Source organism: Aythya marila, assembly GCF_965140915.1.
Source record: "Aythya marila genome assembly, chromosome: 14".
NCBI classification, from domain to species: Eukaryota; Metazoa; Chordata; class Aves; order Anseriformes; family Anatidae; genus Aythya; species Aythya marila.
In genome coordinates, this window is record NC_139055.1 from 7900857 (window position 1) to 7915932 (window position 15076).

Consider the following 15076-nt stretch of genomic DNA (forward strand, 5'->3'; position numbering starts at 1 on the left):
TATAAGATAACACCTCTATTAGTCTTCTAGTCCATATCTGAAGCCTCAACCAGCTGGTGAAGACTACATTAAAAAAAAAAAAAAAAAACACAACACTTCTAAGCTGTATCGCTAATAGGAATGCATGCTACTGTGCACCTCACACAGTGCTGGCATCACCATTCAATCCTCAGCAAAGGCAGATCACGTGATGTTACAGGCAGAAGTGGACAAGGACAGAAAACAAGCTGTAGAGTGGCAGTCAACATGCAAATGATTAACTCTTCATGGTGAGAACATATCAACATAACTTGCAGTGCCACCCCATCTGGAACACTGCCAAGCAGAGAGCACAGCAATACTCTGAGTGAATTAGGGACATTAGGGGCAAAGCTCTCCTGCCAACAGTCCATGCCCACAAAGGACACCTAGAGGAAGAGTGCAGAAGGCTAAACACATGGGTAGCGAGACAAAAAAAAGCCCGAGAAAGAGAGTGTGAAGGGAGGGACTCAAGAGGCACCGTGAGAGTGATTCACCAGGAGGGTATTAGGGTGTACACAACAGGCACCGGCAGTATCTTCTCAGAGCAGCAATAGAACTCAAACGCTGCCAAGGGCATTCCATTCAGTGACATTTTAAGGAAACTTAACAAAGCTGTAAACATTCAAGCTCTGTATGGAATCAGTTACCTCAAGCCCACATTTCTTGCAGATCCTACAATCTTTTAAAGGTTCTCTGCCACACTGAGGCCCAATTTAGACAGTAACAATGAACACAGCAAGAATGTGAAAACTACAGAAGTGAAGGACTGCACGATCACTTTACAGATGTTCTCCTTTGCTCTGCCCAAGCATTATGCTTAATGAGATTCAAGTAATGGACCTGCAACACGGTTGCTCTCATAGTATGTGTCTGCTTGCAAAGACAATTCCAGCTCTATTCCTGAAAGGTCAATGTTTAAAGGTCTTAATGAGAAGTCAAAGCCTCCAAGAGCACTTCACACATGAACAATTCCCAAACTACGTCCAACTGTTACGATTGCCTTCCCTCTTCATGACAGCCTGAACATCATCAAAAGACCAATTGGCCAGCCCGTTTTCTCCACAATGTGCACAAAGAGTATGCTATGGATGGCTCCAAAGAAAATTTTATTTTAGACAATATGCAGCTAAGTTACACACATGGACATTTTTGAGTATTCATAGTAGTAGGGCATATAAGGTAGATAGTAGGGAATGAATTCCCCAGAAGGTCTTCCTGAAGCTTCCAACACAGGAAAAATAGCACTTCAAATGCAAAACCTATTCATCAGAAAGACTTCAAATTGCATGAACCACAGCTGTATGCCTAGCGGAATAACTACAACAAGCAGGGAGATAGGCATCTGTTCTTCTAAAGCTCCAGACATAGTACCTGTACACTTCACCTCAAACCTTTCACGTCAGTGCTTTACTTTCATCCTCAGAATCTGCAAACATCTCACCAAAAGACGAGTTCAATGAACCATTTCCCTATATCACACACCACAGCCACACCATCAATGAATACCAAGAAGGGATACGTGCCCAGCCGTTCCAAAACCATACTAATGATCTAAGAGGAAAGAGAGAAAGGAACTTCCACCAGAGACTGGGTCATCAGAAACTTTTGGAGGGGAATCTCCCCCTCCTATAAACACATGCACTGCTCCACACAAACATTCCTCTTCCACTAACATCATGTATACATCCAATCTGGGGAAACAAAAATGGAAGAGAACACACAAGTACTCTCACATCTCCAACCTTCCACCCCAGCTCCAACTCTATTGAAATACCCTGCTGTTGCTTCATGGGAGCAAGGCCCAAGAACACATAGCACATTGCTCAACACAGCTATGCTACTAAATAGAAGTTAGCCTACATACACAGATGAAAAGATGCAATCAGACTAGCAGCATGAGAAAGTATTCAAAGAGAATGCGTGGTAAGGAATTTCTCTGGGAGGGTGGCATGGTCTTCTCAGCAGGCACCAAAATTCCTTCCCAGAGCACTGGAAACACACCAAGGTTTTAAGCTGCAAGCAAGGCCCTAAAGTCTTCCCCTGGACTACACACTCTTTGTCTCTTTTTAGGAAATTTTAGGAAAAGTTAATCAGTTCTCTTTAATTTCTCTTTGAAGTATCCCTCTTGTCTCCAATAAATATGAAACTGTGAATGTGAAGTCCTTACTTTGTGACCTTTTTGCATGCCAAGTCTTCAGAGCAATGAAGAGAGATTCACTTTTATCTTCTGTTTCATTTTGCTAATATAAAAAAAACTTCTTCAGATGGTTGTTAGGATCTTGTTAAGGGAGGTAAGGATTTCCTGAAAGGCAACAGTAATGTTTTCAAAAGAAAAAGGTGTACCCAGAAATGGGAAATATGAAGCACAACCTTATTTAGAAAAAGGCCTAAAAACTGAAATCTGACTACAAAGAAACTCTATTTCACAACTTAGATATGGATGGATAAATCTGAATTCAAACAAGAATTATAAACCATTATACACAGGCATCAGCACACATAGTTTTTCTGCAAAACATGTTATCATCAGGGGATTACAACTGACATTCAAGGCAACAAACCCAGAAAAAAATTGTGTATATGTGCTGCAGGCCTTTGCACCAACTATAAAACCAAACCTTTGCCCAAAGAAAATATCCATTAATCCACCTGTTTTCCACATTCACTACCAGCTGCTCACCATCTTTGCTCTGCATTTACAGCCTCCGCTTGCACCACGGACAATAACATTCTACCATATCTTGGCTGCTGCCTAGAACGGCTCATAGAGTGACATATTAAGGAAGCTTAAGTATAACAAATCTCTTGCTGTGAAAGCAACCAAAGTCCCTGTTCTTTATGAAAACAGCTCTCCTCATACGAAAAGTAACATACATAAGAGACTTTTAAGGGTTCTCTATGATACTAAGGCCCAATATTGACACTGTCAACACACAGGGCAAAATCATGAAACCCAAGGAACACAAAAAGGACTTCACTTTCACCCTTCAGATCTCATTATTTTATCTTAGCAAAAATTATGCTACATGAAATTGAAATAATGAACACAAAACGGCTCTGTTGCCATACAGTATGCCTGCTAATAAACATTGCTCCATTCTTGTGAGCTCAGTGTTCAAGCACAATCATTACTAAGATACTCTGTCAAACCCAGCACCTCGGTGGCAATCCCAAATATATCTCTTTCATCGCTATAATACGCGCGAACAGCGAGACAGCAAAACGGGCGAGAAAGAGGCGAGCTCGGAGGGAGGGACTCGAGAGACTCACCGGGAGGGCGTCGGGCGGTGCGCCGCGGGCGCCGGCAGCGTCTTCCCCGAGCAGCGGCGCGGCCTTGTCGGGCGCCGGCCGCGCCGGGAGGGTGTTGCAGCAGCTGTCGGCCGCCCAGCGCCGCTGGCTCTTGCGCGAGTCGGCGGTGAGCGACACCTCGTGCGAGTAGGAGTGCAGGAAGGCGCGGACGCCGTCGATGCCCACGAAGTGCGAGGCCGGCACGCCGCGCAAGGCGCCGCTGGCCGGCGGCAGCAGCTGCGAGCGGCGCCAGCGCCGCAGGCGCAGCGCCAGCAGCAGCAGCAGGAAGGCGACGAAGAGGCACGACACGGCCGCCACGGCCAGCACCAGCCAGCGCGTCAGGCTGCCGCCGGGCTCGGCCGGCGCCGCCGCGCTGCCCAGCTCCGACAGCAGCTCGGCCACGCTCTCGGCCAGCACCACCGTCAGCGTGGCCGTGGCCGACAGCGCCGGCCGGCCCTGGTCCTTCACCACCACCACCAGGCTGTGCCTGGGCGCGTCGCGGGCCAGCGGCGAGCGCGCCGTGCGCACCTCGCCGCTGTGCAGCCCCACGCGGAACAGCCCCGGCTCCGTCGCCTTGGCCAGCTCGTAGGACAGCCACGCGTTCTGCCCCGCGTCCGCGTCCACCGCCACCACCTTGGCCACCAGCGCGCCGGGCTCCGCCGAGCGCGGCGCCAGCTCCACGCCCGTCCAGCCCGCGCCCGACGCCGCCGCCGCCGCCATCGGCGGGTACAGCACCTGCGGCGCGTTGTCGTTCTCGTCCACGATCAGCAGCCGCACCGACACGTTGCTGCTCAGCGCCGGCGCGCCGCCGTCCTCCGCCCGCACCCACAGCCCCACCTCGCGCACCTCCTCGTAGTCGAACGAGCGCAGCGCGTACAGCGCGCCCGTCTCCGCCTGCACCGACACGTAGGACGACAGCGGCGCGCCCCGCACGCGCCCCTCCGCCAGCCGGTAGCGCACGCGCGCGTTCTGCCCCCAGTCCGCGTCCCACGCCCGCACCGTCAGCACCAGCGCGCCCTCGGCGTTGTTCTCGGGCAGACGGGCGCTGTAGCGCGCCTCCGCGAACACCGGCGCGTTGTCGTTCACGTCCAGCACGCGCAGCGCCAGCACCGCGCTGCTGCGCAGCGACGGCGACCCGCCGTCCGACGCCCACACCGTCACGTTGTACTCCGACACCTCCTCCCGGTCCAGCTCCCGCGCCGTCACCACGCTGTAGTAGTTGTCCAGAGCCCGCTTCAGGCGGAACGGGACGCTCTCCTCGATGCTGCAACGCACCTCGCCGTTGGCGCCCGAGTCGCGGTCCTGCACGTGCAGCAGGGCCACCACCGTCCCCGACGGCGCGTCCTCCGAAATCTCGCTGAGTGCCGACCGCACCGAAATCTCGGGCGCATTGTCGTTCACGTCGGTCACCGAGATCGAGACCGTAGCCGTGTCGAAAAGGCCACCGCTATCCCGTGCTTGCACCCTGAATTCGTAGGAGTCGCCTTCCTCGAAGTCCAGGCTCCTCAACAGTCTGATCGATCCCGTCTCGGGATCCAGGTAAAACATCTTCGATGCTTTCGTGGAAAACTCTTTAAATGAGTATTTCACGTTCCCGTTCATTCCATCGTCCGCGTCGGTGGCCGTGAGGGTGAGCAAGGTGGAGTCCACTTGGACGTCCTCGGGCACGCGCACAGCGTACACCGCCTGGCTGAACACGGGCGCGTTGTCGTTGGCGTCCAGCACAGACACGCGGATGCGCGCCGTGCCCGTCCGTGCCGGCTCGCCGCCGTCGCTCGCCCTCAGCACCAGCTCGTGAAACGCCGCCTCCTCCCGGTCCAGCGCCTTGGCCAGCACCAGCTCGGGACGCTTCTCGCCGTCGGCTCCCGCCTGCACGGACAGCGAGAAGTGCTCGTCGCCGCTCAGCTCGTAGCTCTGCAGGGAATTCACTCCCACGTCCTGGTCATGAGCCTTAGACAGGGGCAGACGCGTCCCGAGTCCAGTCGTCTCGCTCAGCGTTTCCTCAATCTGAATTTCGCTAAAGGTGGGTGCGTTGTCGTTAATGTCCGTGATTTCCACTTCGATCGTGTAAACTTTCATCTCGCCCTCCACGATCACCTCACAGCGCAGCACGCATCGCTGCACGCCCTCGCACAGCTGCTCTCTATCTAGCCTCTCCGCCGTCACCAGGTGGCCGCTGTTCGCATGCAGAGCAAAATACTGCGTCCTATCTGCCGACACCACTCGGGCGCCGCGGTCGCGGATCGTCGCCGGCTGCAGCGCCAGGTCCTTGGCCACGTCGCCCACGAAAGAGCCCTTGGGCAGCTCTTCGGGCACCGAGTAGCGCAGCTGCCCCCACGCCGCCTCCCACGCCGCCACCAACACGCAGCACAGCAGCGCTCGCTGCCTCCGGCCCCAGAGCCCTTCTCTCGTCGCGCACATCTCCGACACGGCCCCGCCGCTAACGAACGCCCGCCGACAGCTCCCGCCGCTCGACTCTTCGCCTAGGGCTCCGGATCAGACACTTGCTCCAGTTCCCGTCCCCGGCTCCGGCCCCGTCGCCGCCCGCTGTCGCCTGTCCCTCCGCCTCTCTGTAGCTCGGCTCCGTACCGCGGGGCTGCTCGCAGCCCGCACGGCCGCCGACACAGCGAGCGAGCGAGCCGGGCTGCAGCGGGCGGGGCTGGCTGCAGCGCTCCGCTCCTTCCTCTCCTCTCCTCCGTGGTGAACAGCGGCGCCCGCAGCCTCCGCCCGGCACTGCACGCACGGCTCACACCGAGCGCCGCCGCCCTGCCTCTTTCGCGGAAACCTTCGGTCCCCGCGGACACGGCTCCACGGCACATTCCCCAGCGACACGACCTTGAGTCGATGCGTTTGCTTCCGGAACGACTTCTCTTCTTCGAGGAGAACATCGAATTCATTCTGGTCTTCAGCGTGGTCATGATCACAATGAAGGTAGTGTCCTCTGCTTGATATCTTAGTTCTACTGCATGGCAGGTAAAATTATACGTTTTAATTTGACCTCAGAGTAATTATCGCCCTTACACCATTTGTGCAGGACAGTCACTTCAAGGACTTTCAGAGATCGTTTCTGCAGTCCTTCTTGAATGAGTATTTCCTTGTCTTTCTAATACTTTATATTCATTTGAATCTTACATTTGTTGATAATTTGTGCCATCGTTCCAATGTCAACAACTGATATAAAACAGTTCTCGCTGTATATATGCAGCATCAAGGAACCAACAGGTCCGATCAGCTCCCTGAGAAGCCTGGGCACTCTCCACATCCCTGTTATTTAGCAAAACAGTCTGCGCACTCGCCTCTGACCAGTTTCCTCCACTATAATTGCAATCCAGGAGATCACAACAGCAGAAGATGCTTTTCTAGCTTCCATTCACTTAAACGGTTTTCCAGAAAAATGCCTACCCCTAAAACAGAAGAAAACCCCAGGGCATTCACTTTGAACGTATCAGAGAACTATGGGACATGAGCATGCCAGTGTACTCAGAGGTGTAAGATGAGGGCAGAATTTGGCATCACTTATCAAACACATCCACTACATTCATTTGAGAAAAAGCCAATGGAAGACCATGAAATATCTCGAGCATTTAAGCATCAATCATATTTTCATGATTCTGTCATGCTGAATCGCTGGAACTCATTCTACACAGTCAGCATTCACATTCATGGCTAATGGTTATTACATCAGTACTTGGCATCAGTTACAGCCCTAGATTATTGCTTTCATGGAACACCTGCTCCCACAGTACCCTTCTGCTCTTCTTTGACTTCACCTTCATAAATAGTGTTGACTCCAGTCTGCACCCTTTCAACTCAGAGACCTCTACTCCATAGGCACTTTCTGCCAAATACTTTATTCCCAGGGAAGCATCATTGCCTCTAAAGAGAGGGACACCATGATCAGAACAGAAATGGCATAGCCCTTGGCATCAGGCATAAAACCAAAGCATTCCCCAGCCAAAGACACACTGATCCAACTATTTTCCAGGCTCTAAGCCTGCCTATTACCCTTTCTACTCTGCAGTCACAGTCTTTATTTGCATCATGGACAACATCCTACTTCTCACCATTGGTAAGAGCAGAAGGAAAATGGCATATAATTCTCTGACAACTATAATTCTCTGACACTGAAAGAGAGATATATCAAAGTAGTTCTTTTCTAGTAGATCTTCCAGACTTTTTAGTGGTCTCTGCCACATTCAAGCCCAGTTCACAGCAAACAAGGCAAAAATGTGAAAATTGCACAAATGAAGGACTTCACTGTCACTCTACAGAACTTGTTTTTTTAAAAATCTGCCTCAACATTAGATAGAATGAAATTCAAGGGATGTACTTCCATTCCTCAGGAGATGTTTCAGGCTGTGTGCGGTGAAAACTAGAAGTGCCAAAGCCCAGCCGGAGCTCAAGCTGGCTATTGGTCTTAAAGACATCAAAAATGATTTTATAAATACATAAACAAGAAAAGGAGGACCAAAGAAAAGACCCATCCGTTATTGCATGTGGAGGTGAAACACTGTGACAAGAGATGATCTCCCTAATGTGTTTTTCGTGTCAGTTTTTAGGAACAAGACCTATTTTTCTCTGGGTACCCCATCCCCTGACTACCTGCTAGATAGGGACAGGAAGCAGAATGAAGACCTTATAATCCACGAGAAAAGGGTCAGCAACCTGATAACTACTTAGACAGATGCAAGTCTATGGGGCCAGAAGGCTAAGTGACGGGTCCTTTGGGTCACAGCAATCCCATGCAGTGCTACAGGCTGGGGGAAGAAGACTGGCTCAAAAGCTGGCTGGCTGAAAGCCACCTCCGAATATCGGTCAATAGCCAGCAGTATGGACGAGAGATCCAGCAGCATCCGGACTTGTATCAGAAATAGTCCACCCAGCAGGACTATAAAAATGATTGTCCCTCTGTACTCGGCTCTCGTGAGGCTGCACCTCAAATACTGTGATCAGTTTTGGACCCCTCACTACAGGAAGGTTACTGAGGTGCTGAAGCAGGTCAAAGCAGGGCAACGGAGCTGTTGAAGGGTCTAGAGAACAGGTCTCATTAGGAGTGGCTGATGGAGATGAGGTTGTTTAGTCTACAGAAAAGGAGGCTCAGGGCAGATCTTATCGTGTTCTACAATTACCTTAAAGGGGGGCTACAGGAAAGTGCGAATCAGCCTGTTGCCAAGAACCATGTGATTAAACAATAGGAAATGGCCTCAGATTGCTGCAGTAGAGGTTTACATTGGATATTAGGAAAATGTGTTTCACTGAAAAAGTTGTAAAATATTCAGCAAGGCTGCCCATCAATGTAGTTGAGTCACCAATATTGGAGGTCTTCAGAGATGTGCAGATGGAGAGCTTAGTGATGTGGTTTAACAGTAGACTTGGCAGTGCTAGGGTAAATGTTGGGCTAGATGATCTAAGAGCTCTTTTCCAACCTAAATGATTCCAGGATACTAGGAACACAGCTGTTGTCATAGCACGTCTGTTATGAAAGCTACTTCCAGCTCCATTCTTGAGAGGTCACTGTCCATAGCTCCTCTTTCCACCAAGAGAACGTCACACACAAAGAATTCTTGAACTACTCCCAGCTGTTATGTTTGCCTTCCCTATTCATAACAGGCAGAAGGACTTCATTAAAAGACCAATTGCCCAGCCCACTTCTTCACAACGTGCACAGAGACTATACCGTGGACAGCTCTAAAGACATTTCTTTCCACTACATTAACATGACCTAACATTGTGAAGACAATAAATGTTATGCAGCTAGTTTATACACTTTGATATTTTTTTTATTTAGATATTTTTCTTTATTCATAGTAGTATTTTGGGGGATTTTTGAAACAGTAAAGATCCCATGGCTTGCTGCAACTGAACAAACCAAGCTACCAGGAACGACTATGAGAAGTTCCCATGACCGTGTTTCCACTTCGCCCAAATGAGGTATTTAGAGAAATATTGTTGCCAGCAGCTGGCTTCAAGGACAAGGTCTACATGACTGCTAATCACAATGGGGTTGTTTTCTTGTACTTGTTTGTCTGCGTGCTTTTGACCAATAATCTTGTGTAAGACACTATTCAACCCTGTTAAGTTCAGTATAAGAGTCAGGCTATTCGAGTAATAAAATGGAGCATGATCTGACCATACTGGTGTCTGTTCTGCTTTCAGCCGTTCTTCCTGCATCAGTAGTAGACCACATAAGGTAGACAGTAGGGGATGAATTCTCAAGAACGCTCTCCCAAAGATCCCAGAAACCTCAGTAACATTTCTCAGGCAAAACTTATTGAGCAGACAGACTTCAAAGAGCGTAAACCACAGCTTTGTGGGGAATGGAATAACTAAAACAAGCAGAGAAAGGACCACCAGCCTTTCTACAACTTCTCACACAAAATTCCCCCAGCACGTCACCTCAAACCTTCATAACTTCAATGCTTTTTTTCACCATCAGAATTTGCAAGCAAATCTCACCAAAGGAAAAGTTCAACAAAAGTTTTCCCAATCTCACGCACCATGTACAAGCACACCTTCAAAGTATACCATGAAGGGAGCTACATTTCTCTGCAAGTATCTAAAGCCTCCTAAAAAGGGATAAGGGACAGAGAGGATTCTTTCTGCAACAAAGACTGGGTCTTCGTAAATACAGCAGTAACGAAATATCCCTCTGCTTTAAGTGTAATTGTTGTTCCACAGAGACATGCCTCATCTACTTATAACATTGAGCTTCTATTTCTTCCCATTATACATAAAATTTTGTTGTCTGGTGGCTGACTGGACCTTCTCAAAGAAGATAAATATTTGCTGCAATTCAAAAGTCGCATTTGCAAATGTAAAAGCCCTAACCAGAAAAGGAACATATGAAGCACAACCTTCCTGAAAACAAAGGCTTGAAAATGGAATTACAACTAGGAAGAAACGCTACACCCCAATGCAGACAGGGGTAGACTAATGAGGATTTTCAAAGGTATTAGAAGGTATTATACTAAGGAATCATACCTCTACATACACAGTTTTGTACAGAGCATTTTGGTATCAGAGGATTAGCGTTGCCTTTCAGGACATTAAAACCAGGAACAAATGGTCAAAAATGCTGCAGGCATTCTCAAAATTATAAAATCAAACATGCTAAAGAAACTGCCAACCACAATAAAATCGTACCACTGTCCAAACAATATCACCACTTATCACACATTCTTTTGAAATTCAGAACCGACGTCCCAACACCACTCCGCTACGTTTACAGCATTCAGTTGCACCACTCTCAGTATTCTCCTTCCAACTGTATCTCAACAGCTAATAAGGGCTTATCATTCTGGAACATCGTAAGGGGAAGCAGAACACCGAAGGAAAGGCAATGAGCAGGAAGGGAGGCAAGCGCCGAGACGGAGGGCGTCCGCGTGTCCGGAGCGACTGACTCACCGGGAGGGCGTCGGGCGGTGCGCCGCGGGCGCCGGCAGCGTCTTCCCCGAGCAGCGGCGCGGCCTTGTCGGGCGCCGGCCGCGCCGGGAGGGTGTTGCAGCAGCTGTCGGCCGCCCAGCGCCGCTGGCTCTTGCGCGAGTCGGCGGTGAGCGACACCTCGTGCGAGTAGGAGTGCAGGAAGGCGCGGACGCCGTCGATGCCCACGAAGTGCGAGGCCGGCACGCCGCGCAAGGCGCCGCTGGCCGGCGGCAGCAGCTGCGAGCGGCGCCAGCGCCGCAGGCGCAGCGCCAGCAGCAGCAGCAGGAAGGCGACGAAGAGGCACGACACGGCCGCCACGGCCAGCACCAGCCAGCGCGTCAGGCTGCCGCCGGGCTCGGCCGGCGCCGCCGCGCTGCCCAGCTCCGACAGCAGCTCGGCCACGCTCTCGGCCAGCACCACCGTCAGCGTGGCCGTGGCCGACAGCGCCGGCCGGCCCTGGTCCTTCACCACCACCACCAGGCTGTGCCTGGGCGCGTCGCGGGCCAGCGGCGAGCGCGCCGTGCGCACCTCGCCGCTGTGCAGCCCCACGCGGAACAGCCCCGGCTCCGTCGCCTTGGCCAGCTCGTAGGACAGCCACGCGTTCTGCCCCGCGTCCGCGTCCACCGCCACCACCTTGGCCACCAGCGCGCCGGGCTCCGCCGAGCGCGGCGCCAGCTCCACGCCCGTCCAGCCCGCGCCCGACGCCGCCGCCGCCGCCATCGGCGGGTACAGCACCTGCGGCGCGTTGTCGTTCTCGTCCACGATCAGCAGCCGCACCGACACGTTGCTGCTCAGCGCCGGCGCGCCGCCGTCCTCCGCCCGCACCCACAGCCCCACCTCGCGCACCTCCTCGTAGTCGAACGAGCGCAGCGCGTACAGCGCGCCCGTCTCCGCCTGCACCGACACGTAGGACGACAGCGGCGCGCCCCGCACGCGCCCCTCCGCCAGCCGGTAGCGCACGCGCGCGTTCTGCCCCCAGTCCGCGTCCCACGCCCGCACCGTCAGCACCAGCGCGCCCTCGGCGTTGTTCTCGGGCAGACGGGCGCTGTAGCGCGCCTCCGCGAACACCGGCGCGTTGTCGTTCACGTCCAGCACGCGCAGCGCCAGCACCGCGCTGCTGCGCAGCGACGGCGACCCGCCGTCCGACGCCCACACCGTCACGTTGTACTCCGACACCTCCTCCCGGTCCAGCTCCCGCGCCGTCACCACGCTGTAGTAGCTACCCACCGAGCTCCGCAGACGGAACGGCACGTCGCCGACCAGCGAGCACCGCACCTCGCCGTTGGCGCCCGAGTCGCGGTCCTGCACGTGCAGCAGGGCCACCACCGTCCCCGACGGCGCGTCCTCCGAGATCTCGCTCAGCGCCGACCGCACCGAAATCTCAGGCGCGTTGTCGTTCACGTCGGTCACCGAGACCGAGACCGTAGCCGTGTCGAAAAGCTCTCCAGCATCTTGTGCCTGTACCTCCATTTTGTAGGAGTCGCCTTCCTCGAAGTCCAGGCTCCTCAACAGTCTGATCGATCCCGTCTCGGGATTCAGGTGGAAGATCTTAGAGAATTTCTTGGAAACCCCTTTAAATGAGTATTTCACTTTGCCGTAAAGTTCCTCGTCGGCGTCGGTGGCCGTGAGGGTGAGCAGGGTAGAGCCCACGGGCACGTCCTCGGGCACGCGCACAGCGTACACCGCCTGGCTGAACACGGGCGCGTTGTCGTTGGCGTCCAGCACAGACACGCGGATGCGCGCCGTGCCCGTCCGTGCCGGCTCGCCGCCGTCGCTCGCCCTCAGCACCAGCTCGTGAAACGCCGCCTCCTCCCGGTCCAGCGCCTTGGCCAGCACCAGCTCGGGACGCTTCTCGCCGTCGGCTCCCGCCTGCACGGACAGCGAGAAGTGCTCGTCGCCGCTCAGCTCGTAGCTCTGCAGGGAATTCACTCCCACGTCCGGGTCGTGAGCCTCGGCCAGGGAAAACCGGGACCCGAGAGGTGTCATCTCGCTCATTCTCACTTCATTTTCTCCTTCCCCAAAGCTGGGTGCGTTGTCGTTAATGTCCGTGATTTCCACTTCGATCTCGTAAACTTTCATCTCCCCCTCCACGATCACCTCACAGCGCAGCACGCATCGCTGCACGCCCTCGCACAGCTGCTCTCTATCTAGCCTCTCCGCCGTCACCAGGTGGCCGCTGTTCGCATGCAGAGCAAAATACTGCGTCCTATCTGCCGACACCACTCGGGCGCCGCGATCGCGGAGCGCCGCCGGCTGCAGCGCCAGGTCCTTGGCCACGTCGCCCACGAAAGAGCCCTTGGGCAGCTCCTCGGGCACCGAGTAGCGCAGCTGCCCCCACGCCGCCTCCCACGCCGCCACCAACACGCAGCACAGCAGCGCTCGCTGCCTCCGGCCCCAGCGCCCTTCTCTCGGTGCGCACATCTCCGACACGGCCCCGCCGCCACTCCTCCAGCTCCGTCTGCAGCTCCGGATCAGGGTCTAGCTTCGGCTTCCGATTCCGTCCCGCTTTGGCTCCGGCTCCGCCACCGGCCGATTTGGTCAGCCCCTCCGACTCTCTGTAGCTCGGCTCCGTACCGCGAGGCCACTCGCAGCCCGCACGGCCGCCGACACAGCGAGCGAGCGAGCCGGGCTGCAGCGGGCGGGGCTGGCTGCAGCGCTCCGCTCCTTCCTCTCCTCTCCTCCGTGGTGAACAGCGGCGCCCGCAGCCTCCGCCCGGCACTGCACGCACGGCTCACAGGGAGCGCCACCGACCTGCCTCTTCCGCGGAAACCATATTTTCCTGATTCTGTCATGCTGAATCACTGGATCTCATTCTACACAGTCAGCATTAACGTTCATGGCTACCACTTACTACATCAGTACTTGGCATCAGTTACAGTTCCAGATTATTGCTTTCATGTAACACCTGCTCCCACAGTACCCTTCTGCTCTTCTTTGACTTCACAAATGGTGGTGACTCCAGTCTGCACCCTTTCAACTCAGAGACTTCTACTCCATAGGCACTTTCTGCCAAATACTTTATTCTCAGGAAAACATCATTGCCTCTAAAGAGAGGGACACCATGATCAGAACAGAAATGGCATAGCCCTTGGCATCAGGCATGAAACCAGAGCATTCCCCAGCCAAAGACACACTGATCCAACTATTTCCCAGGCTCTAAGCCTGCCTCTCACCTTTTCTACTCTGCAGTCACAGTCTTTATCTGCATCATGGACAACATACCACTTCTCACCATAGGTGAGACCAGAAAGAAAAGGGCATATAATTCTCTGACACTTTACTGAAAGAGAGGTATATCAAAGAAGTTCTTTTCTAGTAGATCTTCCAGTCCTTTTAGGGGTCTCTGCCACATTTAGGCCCAGTTCACAGCAAACAAGGCAAAAATGTGAAAATTGCACAAATGAAGGACTTCACTGTCACTCTACAGATTTTTTTTTTTTTTTTAATTTGCCTCAACAGTAGATAGAATGAAATTCAAGGGATGTACTTCCATTCCTCAGGAGATGTTTCAGACTGTGTGCGGTGAAAATTAGAAGGGCCAAAGCCCAGCTGGAACTCAAGCTGGCTATTGGTCTTAAAGACATCGAAAATGATTTTATAAATACAAAAACTAGAAAAGGAGGACCAAAGACAAGCTCCATCCATTAGTGGATGTGGAGGGGAAACACAGTGACAAGAGATGATCGCCCCAATGTCTTTTGGTCATAGTCTTTAGCAACAAGACCTATTTTTCTCTGGGTACCCCATCCCCTGACTACCTGCTAGATAGGGACAGGAAGCAGAATGAAGACCTCATAATCCACGAGGAAAGGGTCAGCAACCTGATAAACTACTTAGACATATGCAAGTCTATGGGGCCAGAAGGCTAAGTGACGGGTCCTTTGTTTGGGTCACAGCAATCCCATGCAGTGCTACAGGCTGGGGGAAGAAGACTGGCTGAAAAGCTGGCTGTCCATAAGCAACCACCAAGTATTGATCAATAACCAGCAGTACGGACGAGAGATCCAGCAGCATCTGGACTTGTATCAGAAATAGTCCACCCAGCAGGACTATGAAAATGATTGTCCCTCTGTACTCGGCTCTCGTGAGGCTGCACCTCAAATACGTGATCAGTTTTGGACCCCTCACTGTTGAAGGGTCTAGAGAACAGATCTCATTAGGAGCGGCTGATGGAGATGGGGTTGTTTAGTCTACAGAAAAGGAGGCTCAGGGCAGATCTTATCGTGTTCTACAATTACCTTAAAGGGGGGCTACAGCAAAGTGCGAATCAGCCTGTTGCCAAGAACCATGTGATAAAACAATAGGAAATGGCCTCAGATTGCTGCAGTAGAGGTTTACATTGGAT

The 15076-nt window shown here is 53.0% G+C and overlaps 2 protein-coding genes across 2 annotated transcripts; both read right to left on the reverse strand.

Annotated features, from left to right (window-relative positions):
• Positions 1 to 1415: 1415 nt before the first annotated feature.
• On the reverse strand, positions 1416 to 5730 carry LOC309883667 (protocadherin gamma-A5-like; the record flags this gene model as incomplete). The annotated part of the gene is made up of 2 exons (XM_082771930.1): positions 1416 to 1490; positions 3292 to 5730. 2 exons carry the CDS (start codon positions 5728 to 5730, stop codon positions 1416 to 1418), a joined length of 2514 nt encoding a protein of 837 aa, XP_082628056.1.
• Positions 5731 to 6707: 977 nt separating this feature from the next.
• Positions 6708 to 13169, reverse strand: LOC309883668 (protocadherin gamma-A5-like; the record flags this gene model as incomplete). Its single annotated transcript, XM_082771931.1, has 2 exons — positions 10714 to 13169; positions 6708 to 6713 (listed from the first exon to the last, which is right to left on the reverse strand). The coding sequence occupies exons 1-2, from the start codon at positions 13150 to 13152 to the stop codon at positions 6708 to 6710; spliced, it is 2445 nt and encodes an 814-aa protein (XP_082628057.1). The 5' UTR covers positions 13153 to 13169.
• Between the last annotated feature and the right edge of the window lie 1907 nt (positions 13170 to 15076).